We start from the raw sequence: 17,380 nt of genomic DNA on the forward strand, positions 1-17,380 counted from the left end.
CAATGGAATGAACTCATTCGCGTAAAAGGCTTTTTATTCTTCATGGGCAGGATCTATTACATTATATATCATATGCGGTGGATATGAAAAGTCAGCACCCCCCCTTGTTCAAATCAAATGCCAGGTTTCTGGAAATCATTTCAAAACCTTTTCCGCAATTAATGTGGCCGATAAACCTGTACAACTCACTTGAAAACAAAAACGATTTTTAGAAGGCGGAAGTGGTAAAAAAATATAATTGAGGTTTGTGGCTGTAGTCACAATTAACAAATCACATTCAAACTTATGTTAAATTGGAGTCAGCACACACTTGCCACTATTTTAAGAGTCCAAATAAAGTTCAGCTGTTCTAGTAGGCTTTTCCTGACATTTTTGTGGTCACATCTTTCTGGACAAGCAAGACGTGACTCGTAAAGTGCTTCCATGAATCTCATTTGAGTGACAAAAATAATTTACTAAATATTACAAAATGGCATGGAACGAGGGCTGGGCGATATAAGCGGTAAATTAAATATAAAGTATAAATTTTGCCCAAGGTAGAGATTTTGACTCTACCGTTATATCGCGGTAGCGCATGTTGATGATGTCATTGCCTAGCGCAGGTTGATGACATCATCATACCTGCGTCCTGGCCTCGCGCACGGCTTGCGCTCAGCGTAACAAATACGAGTTTGAAAAAAAAAATCACAAGTGGTTCATGAAGCTTCATTTTCCATCACAATTTGCAACTAATTCAGTCTTACCTAGACTTGTGCTGTTTACAATGACCACTTGTGCATGACCTTGTCATCTTCAAGTGAATACTTGCTCTAAGCAACTTGTACTGTTTTCATAAAAAAAAAATCTGCAATATTTTTTGTTTGCACTATTTTGCACCAGAGTGCTGACTTTTAATTTTGATTTGAGATTTGCACAATAAATGACATCAGGGAAAAGCCTACTAAAACAACTGAACTTTATTGAACGTGTAACCAGAAATAAGAAAGACCCACAAGGCTTTCAATATAGTTTGTTTAAATATATATTATAAATCTGTTTGTTAAAACTTTGCTACCCCAAAATCAAACGACTCAATCCGCTGGTGCAAAATTTACGGAGAACTTGAAGTATTATTCTCCGCCTTCCTTCGACGTCTGCGGAGATTATGGGGCTGAAATCATGATGGATGATGACTAGTTTGGAAGTACATCCTGTTAACGACTCCCACTGACATTAAGGAGATTACGTAGGTAGCGTCAGACAGCGGCAACTCCTTCCCTGCAACTTGAGTCTTCCCTATCCCTTCCAAATCTTGGCTGCCGCTAACGCTGAGCTCGTAATTTGCCTAAAACTGAAGGCACTCGGCGGAGACGCGCCGATACGCCAGGACAGACGGATAGATCAAGCGGGTGAGACAGCGAGAGGGAGGGCGAGTATTTGTCTTGGGAACACGGAAAGGGTGGATCGTTTGTCTGGCAGAAGCATGTTGAGATGGTGAAACTGCGGCTGTGGTGATGGAGGCGTGTAGCGCGGCACCTGGTAGTTGAGGGGGGGGGGGGGGGGCATGTGGGTAGATGTTTACAAGCTCGGGGAGGAAAACCGCAGCGGAGGAAAGTGAGATGCAGCGGTGAGGCTTTGACCTCAGTGTGCCAGAACTCCTCATTTTTAACCAGAGCACTCAAGGAAGCATAAAACTCCAACCAGTGGCAGCCATCTCTGTTTCCAGTTCGTCCAATCAGATATCAGCCTTTTTGTGTTGCCATGTCAATCTGATCTGCCTACGGCCTCCAGAATCAGTAATGCTAGCCGAAAAACTATCGTAGCAATGGGACTGTTTTTTTTTTTTTTTTTTTAAATATTAGCCAAATTTCAGATTCACTATCACAGAGCCTTTGATTGGTTGGTTCTAACAAAATTGGTTACAACCAAAATTGACAAGGAAAACATTTGTAGAAATCAGCACACTTTACTATTTGGCAAAGTCCCGAATGAAGGCCTTGGTACCAAATGTGCCAACGTGCGGGGCGCTAACTAGAGAACCGTCAGGCTTCTATACCTTAGAAGGATTATTTTTTTATTTTTTTTACAAGGCTGGCCTGTAAATTGGATTCTGATGTATGGCCTGCCACTGTATTAAACACACACACTTTGAACAAGTTTCAAGTACATGTTTAGACAAGCCTTCCACACAAAATGATGTAATATGCATGCCGACCAGTAGTTAGCAGTATGGAAAAAAAATCATACCGCAAATGTACACCAACTACTTGTCCTGGCTGGTCTTATCCAGTATCATCTTTAAGACTGGATTTTCATGACATGGTAAAAGTGATACAATTGCATTTTTTTTTTTTTTGCTCTCAAGTGGCACAATTTGCATACACGTCATGGCAGCGTAAATACAACCCCCCCCCCCCCCCCCCCCCCCCCCCAGCATTGAATCGGATGTCTTCAGATTGGTCAGATAACGTTTTTCCACTACGTCAGAACTTTCAGAGCCAGAGGTGGCCTGAAATTAAGTGCAGGTGACCAAATAAATGGACTAAAATAGATATAATGAGCTTGTTAAAGTACAAGGAGATGGCAACAAATCAATAATCAATTCCTACTGTATCCCCGTTTCGCACTGTAAAACCAATAAGTCAATATTACATTTTTTCTCACATTGTGCATTCTCTATCTCTCCCCCATTTCATATCATCAAACAAGGAGGTTAAAAGTGTTTTCCAAAGTGCAGAGATAATTGGTCTCTATGTTGTTGCTCCATTTTAGCGCCGTCTCTCTCTTTCTCTCTCTCACTTGACATGTATGTTTACCACAACCCTAATCTTCAAACAGCCTTTAAACATAAGTAGCTCAGCTTTCATAAAGCATAAAGTCAGCTTTGACTGATCCGCCGCACCATCCTGTTTACCACGCTGAGGAGCGCTCTGATCGTATCGGCTGCTCGCTGGAGCGGAGTCGTCCTTTCTCGCGCGCACCTCGGCGGCTCGTTTTTCCAAACATGTTGTATTTATTAATATTCATGCTCGGGAGACAGGTGACGAGAGGTGACACCGTCTTTAAGAGCGTCGGGCTTACACGACGACACGGTGTACGTTGAGACTTTTTACCCAGTGACAAAACACGGGAAATCAAAGGTCGCTTTGTTAGAGTAGAAGAAGCAAGGGTGGAAAGTAACAAAGTATGCATTTTTTCTTACTTTAATAAAGTATTAGGGGTGTGATGAAAACCAAAAATCTTATTTTATTTAAAAGATGTGGGTGCATCAAATTGAACAGATTAATTGGAGAGATGCAAACCCCTAATATACCTATATATATATATATATATATATATATATGACTTGATTTTTCTGGTGACTTGACTTTCACTTCCTATATTTAAAAACAGACTTACTACTACTCATTATTATAATTTTTTTTAAATAGCGTCTTTACCTTACTAACTTTTCGAACCTGCACCAGTAGCGAAACAACGTAAAAAAAATTGCCTCCAAGAATGATTTGTGTCGAATAAAAATACATTGTGCTGGCCTAACCATTAGCTTCTGGTGTTCAAAAAGTCTCCTTTTAATATGAAAACATACATAACGATGAGCTGTATTTATCCAGCTGTCTTATTAGCTAATTTAGCATTTAGCATTTTTTGTTAGTCAGTTGACACCATTAGCGTACTAACAAGGCATTACACCTGTTTTGTTTAGTGCAAGCACTGTGAGGAGAAGAATAGACACACTTTTTGGGTGTTTTGTTTTCATTGCGCCAAGTTATCAAAACAGGTATTTGTATATAATTGAAAGTAAAAATGTGTTTTTACTTTTGTACTTAGTGGTGCAGTTTGCTACCAAGATTAGCATGCAGCCTCACTTCACTAATCCCATTCATTGATAATAGTAGTATGACTTATAATGGAGTTTTACTGTAACGCAAAATGTTTGTTTTAAGTTTCATTTGTAGGAATGTACCATCACACACCACAAATGAAAAAAAGAGGCGATGCTAAAATGTAGCTAATTCCGTGTTCTTCTTCTGTTTACTCAGTCATATGCCCTGTTTTTGGTAAAGAAGGTATTGGAATTTGCTTGTTTTGGAAGTGGCTATTCAACAATTGTCAGTCAGGCCCTTTGTTTGTGTTTGGTTGTTTATTTCCAGGCACGATGATTTCTTAAACGTCAAATTAGAGACGGACAAGACGGGGCTAGAAAGGGCTGATTTGACCGTTTATTTAAGCAAATGTACTACTTTCAGTTCATAGTGAAAGTCTTATCAAATATGACAAACCAATTACTAAGTCTGTACTTAAACAAAAAAAAAAACTTTTACTCATGTAATTAAATCATTACTTTCTGAGTGTTAGCAGTCTTTTTCTTTTTATCTGTACTTCTACTTAAGTGCAAAATGTGAGTTGAGTACTTTTGCCATCTGTGATAAATGGCAACATTGATGGGGTTTTTCCCCCCCTGCAGAATTAGAAGAGTCAGCAAAAAAAGAAGCAACATTTTCACTCCAGGGACATAAGTTCAGACAAAACCGCAGCAAAATGCCACTGCACGACCCTACGTCCGTCAAACACATTAAGAGTTTCCAGGTCACGCCCCGCTGTTGTGGCAATAATGGAAGCAGGGTGCCGAGAGAGTCGAGAGGGGCCCGCTAATTCGATTCTCACGGCTAATCCTGACACACTCGGGTCGAGCCGCGGCCCAGGAGAACTGATGCGATCACCAGAGGCGACAGCGGGATGAGACACAGGAAGGAGCTCGGCGGTCTCTAGACATCTGGCAAGGCAAGGCTCTCATGAAAAAAGACGTAGAAGAAGAAGACAGGGGGAGGGGGGGGGAAGGAGAGGCCCTCAGATGTGCGCAGATCAAAGTGTGCCCTTGGTGCCGGAGCCACCCTGGTCTCTTATTCAAATGGACGTTCCTGAAAGACCTTAGAACATAAACCAGGCGGGAGAACGGTGACTCGGAATATCAGAAATCTGTTTGTTATATATGAGGAGAGTTTCGAGAACACTTGGCAAACTCAGTTCATATCCAATCAATGAAGGAATGTTTGATGACCCCAAAGTGAACTATACACACAGTGGGGCACAGATTTGAACTATGACAGATTCATCTTAATTTGGTCAAGATTATTTTCTATATTTCTCCTTTTCTGTACTGTATGTGAAGTAAGGTGGCCTTTAAGGGACAAAAAAAAGGCAAAACATTCTCAGTATTGCAGCCATGGAGCACATGTCCCGCGTTTAATTTAGTTATTAATTCCCACTTAAGTTTAAGTGGAATAGGTCGCACATCCGCCTCGTAATTCTGAAATTCAGGGTTCAAATCCCGACTTCCTGTATGGAACTTGCTTGTTCTTTCCTGTGAGCCGCGGTACTCTGGTTTCCTCCCCCATTCCAAAAAAATGCATATTAGGTTCATTACAGAATCAAAATTGGCCCCAAATATCGAATGTGAAAGTGGATGTCTGTTTGCCTATCTGCGTGCTGTGATTGGCTGGCAGAATATGTCACAACTACTGAGGATAAGCTATATAAAAATGGATATTTTGCACGTTTCGAGTTCCAGAGACCAGAATGGATATCTATAGTAGTTTTATGAGATACATGCTATATAGTCTCTGGAAATTTAGGAAAAACATTGAAAAATTCTGCTCACTTTGACGAAAGTACGAGTAACTCGGTTGAAGACTTCAAACAAGCAAGGTGTGATGAAAACATAACTTCCTTGGAGGAGGTAAAAACAGCAAAACAAACAAACCAAGAAACAACTCAACTGGGATGTCAGCGCTTTGTGTTGTGTCAAAATGAAAGCCGCAGAGATTCCTGACAAAGCGCATGTTTAAGCAAAATGGCATTCATTGAAATGTCTCCTTCCGTAATCACTCTGACATTCCAAATCAGACACTTGAGTAGCAGTGACGCCTGGGAGCGGGGGTCACCTGTATGCGGCATTAGCGAATTAGCCGCTATCTAACCCAGACCTGCTGTGGTGTGCTGACACTAATCCCGGGCCCGCTCGGAGAGCCCTGTCTGTGTTACATTATCATGTCTAATCCCCGTAATCTTCCCAGCCGCGCAGCTAAATGCTATTCCACCTCCGTCACTTACCTCGTAGCCCTCTAATAACACTAATGAGGGGCCGGGGCCCCTAGTGGTGGAGGGTGTAATCAGCGGTCCCACTGTGCAGCCACCCACTCAGCCTCGCGGGCACTGGAATTAATGTAATTCATGGCCCGGGGCGGCAAGCAAATCAAACATATGTTCGACAAATCAGGGTTTGTGTATTTTCACGTCAGCGCTACTTTGCACGTCTATTTGAGTCATTGCGAGACGTTTATGACGAGTTGACCTGCGTTATTGCAAACGCCACAGGAATACGTCTGTCTGGCTGTCGACAAAGAATCGGAGGAAAGGACGAGAGGTGGAAAAAGCCCCCCTAACCCCCCCCCCCCCCCCCCCGCATTAAAAATGTCACTTTATCCACTAAAGCGGGATTTCGGCGTAATTACCTGCACCTGCCGGCATCGCGCGCAGGCTTACCTTGTTTACACTGCGCGTCTCGCAGCCTGGCTGTCTCCCTGCGAGGCTTCGTCACACCGTCTTTGTCTCTCTTCGCGTCTTTCACGTGTCTGTCTCGGCTGTCGGGGCCGACCTTGAAACGAGAGGCGTAAACACACCCGAAGGAGCCGTGTCAGTGAAGGCCCGGGGGGGGGCTTGGAAGGAAGGGGGTGTCGTGATGGGCCGCAAGCAGAAACAAGCCCTCGCATCCTAGAAATCTACTCATGTGTACGCCGCATTCGTTTATTTACACTTTAGCAGGCGTACTGTACAAGCGCCACCTATTATTGTGCTTTGCAATGTTAATGAAATGCTAATACAGTTGTGCTCCCTCCGAGCAAACAGCCACAAACCGACTTAAAAACACCCAGCACATAGACTTCCTCTCATATTTAATTTTATCTTTGAATAAAAAAAAAAGGTATAGGAAAGTATTAATCTGCTTAACATTTCTAAGTACATCCTCCAAAGGATTTTGCTTTTTTAATCTTACATATGCTCTGCAGAGTTACTGGCAAAAACTGTACATTTCCCTCATTTCATCCTTTCAACATCAAATGGTGAGCAGCAAAAATTGGATCAGACTTCAAAGAGTGTGATGTGCTCCAAGTCACGGAGTGGCTCTTCTATTTCACATATTGAATCCGAGCAGGATATCAAAGTGCTACCAAAGAACCCCAGGTCTTTACTAAAAAAGGGCTCTAACATCTGTAGAAAGAGGAGCGCAAAGACAAATCACCTCGGGGGGGAGAGCGAGCATTTATTCTCAGCCGTGAATTTCCAGCTTTTTGATTCTCTCGCTCCCGTACCACCCTGTCTTCTCTGCTGAGATGGAGGCTGAAGCGCGAGAACTCTTTTTTTTTTTTTTGTCTCAAGGACTCAAAACATTTCCAAAGGAATAATCTGCAGCTTTAAAGACGAGTGCTATTTGAGATAGACGGCTAAAAGCAGAGGGCTAAAAGTCAACCAATTTCTCATTTGATAGATATTTCCGTACTCACATTTGCCTTATGTAGGTTCGTCGGGCTCTGAGACCTGTGAAAGCAAGGAACATTTTTAGGCGACAGGAACAGAAATGAAAATATTTTCAAACACATAATGCAGGCAGTGCAAATAATGAAGGGCCATCTTGATTTAAAATAGCTCAAGTTTATTATGTAAATCTGCTAAAACATCAGTAATTAAAATATGTAACCAAACATTTTGAAAGAGGTGTATAATATAACAATATCAAACATTAACACTCACATTCATTTCGTTAAGCGTGAAAATATATACAGTAAAAGCATTGGGACTTATCATTTTATACATCACTGTCTCATTGGTATTCGTAACCGCTAATTTGGCCAGTATCATATCAGTGGCTATCTAACATTCCCGTGGGTTGTTAATAATTTAGCATGGCAAAGACGGATTTGATTTAAAGTATGATTGGTCATCAGATGAGGATAAAGACAAGGAGAGAAGCCTAGAGATGCCTTTGTAAAACTCCAAGTGTGTTCATGTCATTGACATATTAGCAGACACACGGCCCACATGCTAACACGGCTAACAAGTACGCATTCACCGCTACAATTGGCTTCATTTTGCATTTCCAAACTCTTTTCTTTAACTTTTGTTTGCCGTGAAGCACCCACAAAATGACTCGCTCAATGAAAGTGAAAGAGGAAAAACAAGTTTCTTTTGTTTAATTGTTCTTTTTGTTTAATGTTGACGCTGACTGTTTAGAAAGCTAGCATGTTGCGCTAACAGCTTTATCCGCGGCTAATGCTGCTGTTTGTTGCTATTGTTGGCGGAGCCAAATAACTGACTAAATAATCAAATAAATTATAACTTGTTGCTTTTTACTGTTAACTGATAATGATAACAATAAAAATGGCGCTTCTAGAAATGTTGTACAAAAGCAATAGCACACTAAAGGTCGCAATGTTGTACTGTGTATAGCACACTTCTTTTTGTTGCTAATGCTAGCTTTGTTGCTATTCTGCAGGTGTACCTAATGTTGTGGCCAGGCCAGTGAATGCGTATGAAAAAGCAGACGAAGAACAGCACGTAAGGTGAGAATCAAACTCCCCGCAGGAGGAAAAAACGGGCCAGATCATGTCAAAGTAAATCTATATGGAGAGATTCCAGCGCTGATTAAACAGAATTGTTAAGTGGAGGTTTGAAGTATGTCTCACCAAGGAATATGATTGTAAACACGGAGAGAAAAATCCCCGATGAGCCTCTGCTTGGTTGAAGGATGCAAGCTGCATAACACTTTCAGATGTGTAAATCAAGAATTGGGGAGTTTAGGAGATGCTCGGAGTTGGCCAAAAGTCATATAAGATTGTAGTGTTAAATGCAATTTTCTTTCAGATTTAAAACCTTTTGGTGTTTCTTTGTTAGATACATTCCTATCAAGTTAACGACTACCATTTGTCCAGATGGGGGTTAGAAGTTACAAAGGTCTACCACCTTCCTGCTTTTGCGCTTACTTCCTGACTGACCTGCCCATGTGCTGGATAAAAACCCAGTCTCGTACATCTGGAGAACAGCACAGTGCTTAAAGTCCTATTTGTGGCCGGTGGAAAGATATTTATCGCATTTGTAAAAGTGCAAGAGGAGGAGCGCAGGGAGGAGCCGTCTGATGGGCTTGAAACAACAGCGCATTAGAAAGCAAAGGCAGGCAGTGAAAGTACTTTTTGTTCTATATACGCCCTCTCCAACTTTACTAGGAGTCTTTTTTTTTTTTTAGCGCAGCGTGCACACGTAGGAAACGAAAGCCTCAAGGAGAGGATGTGGAGGCTCACCCCATATGGTCCTCCGTGGTGGTCTTCCCTCCAGCCTCGGGGTTACATCTGCGCCTCTGAGGTCCACAGTCCTGACGTACGCGATGGCCCCTGTATGCTGCACGGGAGATGAAGTTCAGATATGTCCTCACGAGGGGTGTCAAAATGAGTGTGTTCCATCAAAAGTCAGCAGTAATAATTTTCATAATAATGTACAAGTATATATTTGTGGAGATTGGAGTCAGGTTGTATTTTACAATTTTAAAAATTTGCTGAATTTCACCAGTTACTTCATGTTAAAGATTAGATAGCTCTTAATATGAAAAGAAAAATGCACAGAGCTGTCACCGTCTTACAAATGCAATTATGCCATCTCGTGGCAGAAAAATGACCTCAACACAAGTCAATGTCACACTTGTTTTTTTACAGTATAGTACATTTCTTTAATATTTAACTCAATTTTACGAATTATTATGAAGTTAATGTATCAATGACTAAAAGATGCAACCATATTTCTATTAGTTTAACATTTTTTTCCACTTATGTTAACAAGAGTTTGAAAACTTTTATTGAAAAACATTTATTGTACATTTTATTGTACATTTAGAACAGATATAAAATTTGCAATTAATCGTGAGCTATTATTATTTATTTATTTATTTTTTATGTAATTTTTTTTTCTCGAGAGCTCAGTTCATTCGGTAATTTTACCGATTTGACATGTCATCATCATTGCTCTCTTTTTATTTAATAATTAATTTTTTAAATTATTATTATTTATTTATTTATTTATTTTATACATTTTTATTTTGTATGTGGGTGTGTATGCATTAGTTCACCTAAAACCTATAAAAAATCCCATACCGTTCACCTAAACCGAACACTTCAGAATCCAGCCAGAGTCGTGAGGCCGTCAGGAGACCCGAGGAAGGACCAAAGAAAAGAAAGGAAAGCTAACTATTAAAGTCTTGCGATTAACTGTGATTAGAAATTTTAATCGCCTGACACCCCGAGTCCTCACATAAATATACAGTAAAAGCTAGTCTTGCAAACCTCTAACGTTTTTCCTTCAAGGTTTCTTTTACTGAAAATATTGCGTCTGTAGTTTTGCTATGGTGAAAATGTGTTGATGGAAAATATGCATCTTTTCCAATATGTCATACGGCAAAAATAATACTTTAAAATCTTAGAGGGAGTTGACGAGTGACGGATTACATTTGTCAATCGAGGTTCTAAATACGTCACGTGCGCTTTGACGCAAATGACTTGTAGGGAAAAACAGTTGAGTAGTGTTGGTCTACCAAATTCATTTTCAAAATGGAAGGGAAAACGCGCAGCAAAATAAATAAATAATAATAATAAAAAAGAAGATGAATGCAGAACGTTTTAACAAGCCATTCTGATGTTAGGCATCATTCGAGCATTTCAAGGCTTCAAATCTTCAAAACATCAACCAGGAATTTCCAAAGGGGACTGAACTTCACAAGCACAAGTTGCTCACTTGGAAAGGTCAGACACGGTTGTTCCCAAAATTTATGAAGCATGCCTATCAATTTGGTCGGAACATGGCACAGGCTAAAAAGCCAAACAATGAAGGGGAGAGTTCATCAAAATATGCAAAAGAGAGCTGGCGAATTCGGGCATGGGACGAGCAAATGTTTTTTTTTTGTTTGTTTTTTAGTTTGTCACCCCATTGCTAAACAAAACACAATGACTGCTTTGTATTTGTCTTGTAAAATTATATACATAGAAAAATGAGAACTGGACTACATTGTTGGAACACGTTTGTATTTTACATTAATCTAATCGATGGGTGAGTGTGCCCCCCCTCCGAAGGGGCCCCTACCGAGATCTGAGGGGCCACAAGGCTCATGTATTTGAAAGGCATCTGTTTATTTTCCCAATGCAAATGCAGCCCACCTCAAAGGCTCTAAGCTGCAGCGAACACACCATGCGAACGTGTTGGAGTGTCGTGCCGGGGGGGGCCCCTGAGGCCCCACTTATGTCAGGTTCAGGTTCTCCAAATAACCCTAGCCCCCCCTCCCCCCATCGGCCGACGCCAGCGGCCACACACAAGCGCGCGGCGGCAGAGAGGCTTTTCCTAAAACCGCAATCCTGTTTATCCTTTCTGCAGTCGTATTTACAAGCGTGTTAATGGACGACGTTCAACAAAAGGTGCGCGCGGGCTACCGAGGCGCTCCGTGTGCCAGATGAGGGAAGCCCTTAGAGAAGGAGGCCAAACAAAGCCAGATCTCCTCCCCCTGCCCTCCTCCATCCTGCCCCCTTTTGGCACCCGCTCTTGTCTTCCACAGAGGAGGAGGAGGGCGAGGAGGGCGAGCAGGAAGGTTAATGTGGCCACTTTGATCTCTGTCAAGGCACAGTGAGTAAGAATTAATTTACATTTCAGATGAAAAGGTTGACAGTATAAAAAGGCATCTTGTTTCTGGTATGCGCGGGCCGTGTAATAGGCGAGGAATCTGAGAGAGGAAGTGGCAAAGAAACAGAAGGGATAAGCCCCTCTCTCGCCTTTACTGGGAAAGAGATGAAAGGAAAGACTTGATCTCAGTATGCACTGTTCCTCTGAAACGTGGGGACCAAATGCTGCAGCCCAAAAACTTTCACAAGAATTGCTGGATGCATTATTAATTAATTAGGACTTTTTCCGAGGATACTCAAGAGATCAAAAACCGGGTTGACAAAGATTTTTTTTTTTTTTTGCAAACCTTCACACCCACTTTTTTTGCCCCCTACTTGAAAATGTATGAAAAAGTCCATTTCCAGCGGACACCGGGACCGTGAGAAATTCCAAAGTGGGAAAAACTTCTTTTTTTTACCTGACTGGATACGGACTGCTGCCTCGTCCCGCTCTTTTTTAATTTGTTTGAGGTTCCGCCGTGCGACGAAGCCCCTCCATGCTGGCGAGAAACAAAAAGATTGCGTGTTTGTGTGAAAGCTATAGTCGGCGCGCGCACACACAAAACACAAGATCCCACTTCAAAACAACGGATCAAGCAGGTGGCCCAGGGATGGATCCCTCTGAACTCACTGAAGTCTTATTGTCTCCTCTGAAGCGTTGCTCTTGACCCGCCAAGGTCAAGCTGTGGCTATCAAATGTATCCCATTCATGGCTTATCAGTAAATAATGCACTGGGGGGGTTAGTCCTGAACGGAGAACCTGGATGTATAGATTCACTTACTTCGGACCAAAAATGCGAAAATAAATGTATAAATGAATGAAATAAAAACGGTTGTAAAAAAATGTAATTGCAAAATTAAATACAAAATAATAAATATAAATGAAAATAAAAACAACAATACATGTATAAATAAATAAAAGTAAAAATAAATAAATACATAAAAAAAGAGATAAAAAATAAATAAAAAATAAAATAAAAATAAATGTCGAAATAAATACAAAAATAAATATAGATATAGAAATAGAATTAAATTAAATTAAACTATCTTGCACACACAACTTGCGACTTGAGTTGCTTGACAACTTTACACAAGTTCCTGTAAACAACAAGGTCCATTGTTTCTTTCGTGTCTATGAATTCTCCCTTGCAGTGGATCGGGCAGAGTCCGACATAGACTGACATCACGATCAACCAATAGGTGAATAGTTCAACCCTAGACACACTTAGGACCGCCCCCTCATTTGAATAACATTTTATGATGCATTTCATGCTGACAGCGTTTAAATATGAGAGCAGGGCGTTCTTATTCATTGATTGACTTGAATTATATATATATATATATATATAATAATTTTTTTGTGTATTTATTTTCACATTTATTTTTATATTTAGTTTTATTTTTTGAATCTTTTTTATTATAGCATTTATTTTTACTCTGCTTCATTTATTCATATACAAGAATATATTTTTGTTGCTTTTATTTCTATTTTCTATTTATTTGTATCTTTAATTTTAGAATTATATTTTTTTAATATCGATTTTTATTTTCACTTTTATTTATTTTTACATTTTTCAATTTGGGAATTTTTGGTCCTCCATTCCTGAGTGTCTCTCAATGTACAATTGATACAAATTGGTCTCATAGGATTAATTAGTCACAAATATCCATTATTATCTTTTCAGAATCAGAATCATCTTTGTGCAAAGAAACGTACCATACAATTGTACCCTTCTCATGATCACAATAACATGAGCGTACCTGACTGGATGACAGTAGCGCAGTTGTTCCTCTTCTCCTTCCCCTTTCTGTAACGCCGCACCCCGAGCCAGCCTTTGGTGTAGGCTTGCATGACCACCACCCGAGCTATTACCTCCCTCAGCAGCAGGTTAAGCTGCTCCACATGGTAGTACCTGAGAAACACCTGACAAGACGGGACGGGACGCCAATGCAATCATTTCCTCTTTGGTCCAAAATAACGGATGGTCAAAAATGATCACTTTACCTTCGTCCTTCCCAGCACCCAGTCTTCCAGTTTGGCTCGCTCCAGTATGGTGGCTGCATTCTCTTTACTCGTTTCTGGCATTTGGTGAGCTCGGAATGCAAGGTAGTAGTATCTATAAGAGAAGACCAAATTTTGGGATTTGCCAAATCACACTAACTGCGACTCACGTTCTCTTGTATTTGTTTGTTGCCCCACCCCCATTTGTTCGAGATATGTCTCCATTTAATATATAGAAATCAATCAAGACTGCATATTTTGAGAATCTCCTATCGACTCCATAGAAGTTCATTTTGAGTTATTTTTTCCCCACATCACTGTTCATCCAACTGCTAGCCAAGCCCTCATATTCTACTGATCCTCTAGTTAGCGTTTACCAAATACCAGCACGGGGATAAATGGCACTAAAAGTGTGACATGAAAGACTAGTACGTACTTCATCTCTTCTGTTTCGGTTTTTGCTGGGAAACAACAATGGCGCAGCAAACTTCTTTGAATGACGCCCCTACGCCTGAGCCTTCATTTTCGTATTCCTGTTGATACCCTCCTCGTACGTCTTTGATGATAAATACAAAGCACTGCTCACAACATCAGACGGGCCTTTGAAATGGGAGGACGCGTTTAAATCAGGTTTGATTCAAAGTGGAGGTTAGCCGTTCGGACTGTCTGCACGACTCAGATGGGATAAAGTGGATACGTTGGTTTCATTCACGTGTGAAGGAAAATGGTGAGATTACAGGTGAGAAAAAAAAAGATGTCCTTTGACCTCTGCTATCTTAAGCAACTTGGATCTGATGCAATTCAAAGTCAGAAGGATAGTTTCGAAATCAACAACTCACATTGAAAAAAAAAAAGAAGAAAAAAAATTAATAGTGTTCTTAGTATAAATGATATATAACCCTTAAAAATTGGAATATTACAACTAAGAGAGTAGGACATCATTATATAACAATTATAAATATTTAACACAAGTTTCCTGCTTAGACCAAAAAATGTAGCACTTCAGGGCCAATTCCTTTGTCAGGACTCCAATGGGTTCCTATGGACTAAAAGTAGGGCACGCAAAACACACATGGTCAAAAATGAAGTGCACGTTTTAAGTCTCCCTAAAGCACACACGAAGCAATCATCTCAATTTGTCTTTTTTCCTCCCCAAACGCATTACAAGTCTTGTTAATTAAATTTCATATCATCTCAGAAGACTAGAAAATTGGAGGTGGTTGGAACATTTTACAAAAGGAGAAATTATTCAAATATTGTATCCTTTCATTTCCCCCCCCCCCCCATAGGGTCACCTAAGTATACGGGTCCATTTATTATTTAATATATATAATATTTATTTTAAAGTGGAAGTCGACATTAAACATTTCTTGACAATAATATGTTATATGTGACCTCACGAGTCTAAACATGACATTCGGATCCATGTTGCATTTGTGCAATATGAGTTAAGCAGCGAAATCCAGCTGTTTTTATCCATCTTATGGGGCGGCCATTTTGCCACTTGCTGTCGCGTGAAAATGACATCACAGTTGCTCAGGTCTCAGATAACAACCAATCACAGCTCAGCTTCAGAGGTGGATAAAAACGGCTGGATTTTGCTGCTTAACTCATATTCCGCTAACACAATATTAACCAGCATTCCATATTTAGGCTAGTAGGGCTGCATGGAACATATTGACAAAAATGTTTTTTGGGGGGTTGACTTCCCCTTTAATGAGACTCTAATGTTTCATTTTATTTATCTGTTTTGGGTGCTAACTGGGTGACAAATGTGCTCATTTAGAACTGTTCTTTGTACCCCCACAAGTCTAAAAACTGTGTTCTTATTAACTCATTCACTGCCATTGACGTCAACAATTTATTTGAACTATTTCTATTAGTTTAAAATGTTTTCCACTTTTGATAACAAGAGTATGAAAACTTAGACTTTTTTATTGTACATTTAGAACAGATATAAAATGTATGATTAATCGTGAGTTAACTATTGAAGTCATGCGATTAATTACAATAAAAAAATAATAATCGCCTGACGCGATTTAAAAAATAAAATAAAATATTATTTAAAAATTAGAAGCATCAGGCGATTGAAAATTTTTATCAGAATTAATTGCATGACTTCACGAGTTAACTCACAATTAATCACCAATTTCACACAAATCTGGTCTAAATGTACAATAAAAAAAATTATAGGTTTTCATACTCTTGTTAACAAAAATGGAAAAAAAATTTAAACTAATAGAAATAGTTAAAATGAATATTTGACGTCTAACCGTCAATGGCAGTGAATGAGTTAATATTGTGTTCATGAAATAAGAATTAAGCAGATGAATCCATTCAATTTTCATCCGTCTCAGGGGGCTGGCATTTTATCCAGCACTAAAACTGACGTCAAAGTGCCCTCGGGCTCGCATTGCGAACGTCACGTGACCAAACATCTTGTGTGTGCGTTTGGTGAGTCTTACCTGCTGACAAACTCTGCAAAGGGGATGCGGTGCGAGTAGCCCTGTCGGCGGATGTTGACCGTCTCCAGGATGCCCGTGTAGCGCAGCTGCACCATCACCCTCTCCTTGCAGAAGCAGAGCGCACGCCTGTCGTCGTTGGGCTTGATGCAGCGGACAAAGTGCGGCTGACCCACCACCATCTTAGATAGCAAATCCATTAGCGAGTACTGTAAAAAAAAAAAATTATAATAATATCACAACAGTCATCAACATCAACAACTACAGTGCTAAGATCAGTTGAATGACAACAGAGGACATGTTGACAGTCTTGTCATTCACATTTGACCAAAATACTAAATAATACAATATTTTTTTATATTTTGTTTTCCATTGGTTCTTTGTTGTTGTTGTTTCTGACTGGCTGGTCACAAACTTTGTGCTGATGGGATGATCACCCGTGTCACACACACATCTGCTAGCTCGTGTCTGCTTATCCAAACATCTGTGAGCAGGATGATGCAAATCGTGAAACTTGGGGGGGGGGGAGCCAAAGCCCGTCAAGTTCAGATGGAGATCTTTTTTTTTTTGGGGAGTAAGGAAGGGTATTTTATTTTATTTCTACCTTTACACGGGTGTGGGAAAAAAGTGGATCCCATCCAAAATGAGAGAAAGAAATACATCCAAATTAAACTTTCTTGGTCACTTGCCAAAATAACAGAAAAGTTGAAGAAATTTCAAGCCTTTTTTAAATTTTTATGCAAAAAACATTTCTAATAACTATTACGTCTTTAAAATATGTATCTAATTCTATGATATTGATGATTCAACTGTTAGGTGGCTTCTCTTTGAAGTTTGAAAATAGCGTAGAAGAAGAACACTGGTAAAATTATGGATTCAGCTCCTTTATTTCAGTAAAAGACTCTTAATTGCGCTTTGGAAGAATTTTTATTGTAAATTGTATACAATATGTATTGATAGCCATTCGCTAGTTAGCATTGGTTCGGACTTGTGTTGGGGGGGAAAAAAAAAAGAAGAAGCTAAATTAGGTAGCAAGATGAGGCAATAACCTCCTTGAGGCTGATCAAGTGGTGCCAAATCACTACTTTTGTCTAAACGAAGCTCCTCAACTCATTTCAACGATTTGATGGCACCAAGATGCTACAAAATGGTAGCAAGGTACTACTTTTTTTTGTAGGAATGAGTCT

The 17,380-nt window shown here is 40.0% G+C and overlaps 1 protein-coding gene across 4 annotated transcripts in view; it reads right to left on the reverse strand.

Moving 5' to 3' along the window:
• Nucleotides 1–17,380, reverse strand: part of myo3b (myosin IIIB) — a 76,883-nt gene that overhangs the window by 13,322 nt on the left and 46,181 nt on the right. For all 4 annotated transcript variants that reach the window (XM_086091837.1, XM_086091839.1, XM_086091838.1 and 1 more), the window contains 7 exons: nt 16,197–16,402; nt 13,735–13,846; nt 13,491–13,653; nt 12,149–12,229; nt 9,336–9,432; nt 7,545–7,578; nt 6,526–6,637 (listed from right to left, as the gene is read on the reverse strand). In XM_086091837.1, coding sequence (XP_085947963.1) covers nt 6,526–6,637; nt 7,545–7,578; nt 9,336–9,432; nt 12,149–12,229; nt 13,491–13,653; nt 13,735–13,846; nt 16,197–16,402 — 805 coding nt within the window. The remainder of the gene's footprint in view (nt 1–6,525; nt 6,638–7,544; nt 7,579–9,335; nt 9,433–12,148; nt 12,230–13,490; nt 13,654–13,734; nt 13,847–16,196; nt 16,403–17,380) is intronic.

This window comes from Leptonotus elevatus, chromosome 12 (genome assembly GCF_054856555.1).
Source record: "Leptonotus elevatus isolate MCC_2025b chromosome 12, RoL_Lele_1.0, whole genome shotgun sequence".
Taxonomy (NCBI): Eukaryota; Metazoa; Chordata; class Actinopteri; order Syngnathiformes; family Syngnathidae; genus Leptonotus; species Leptonotus elevatus.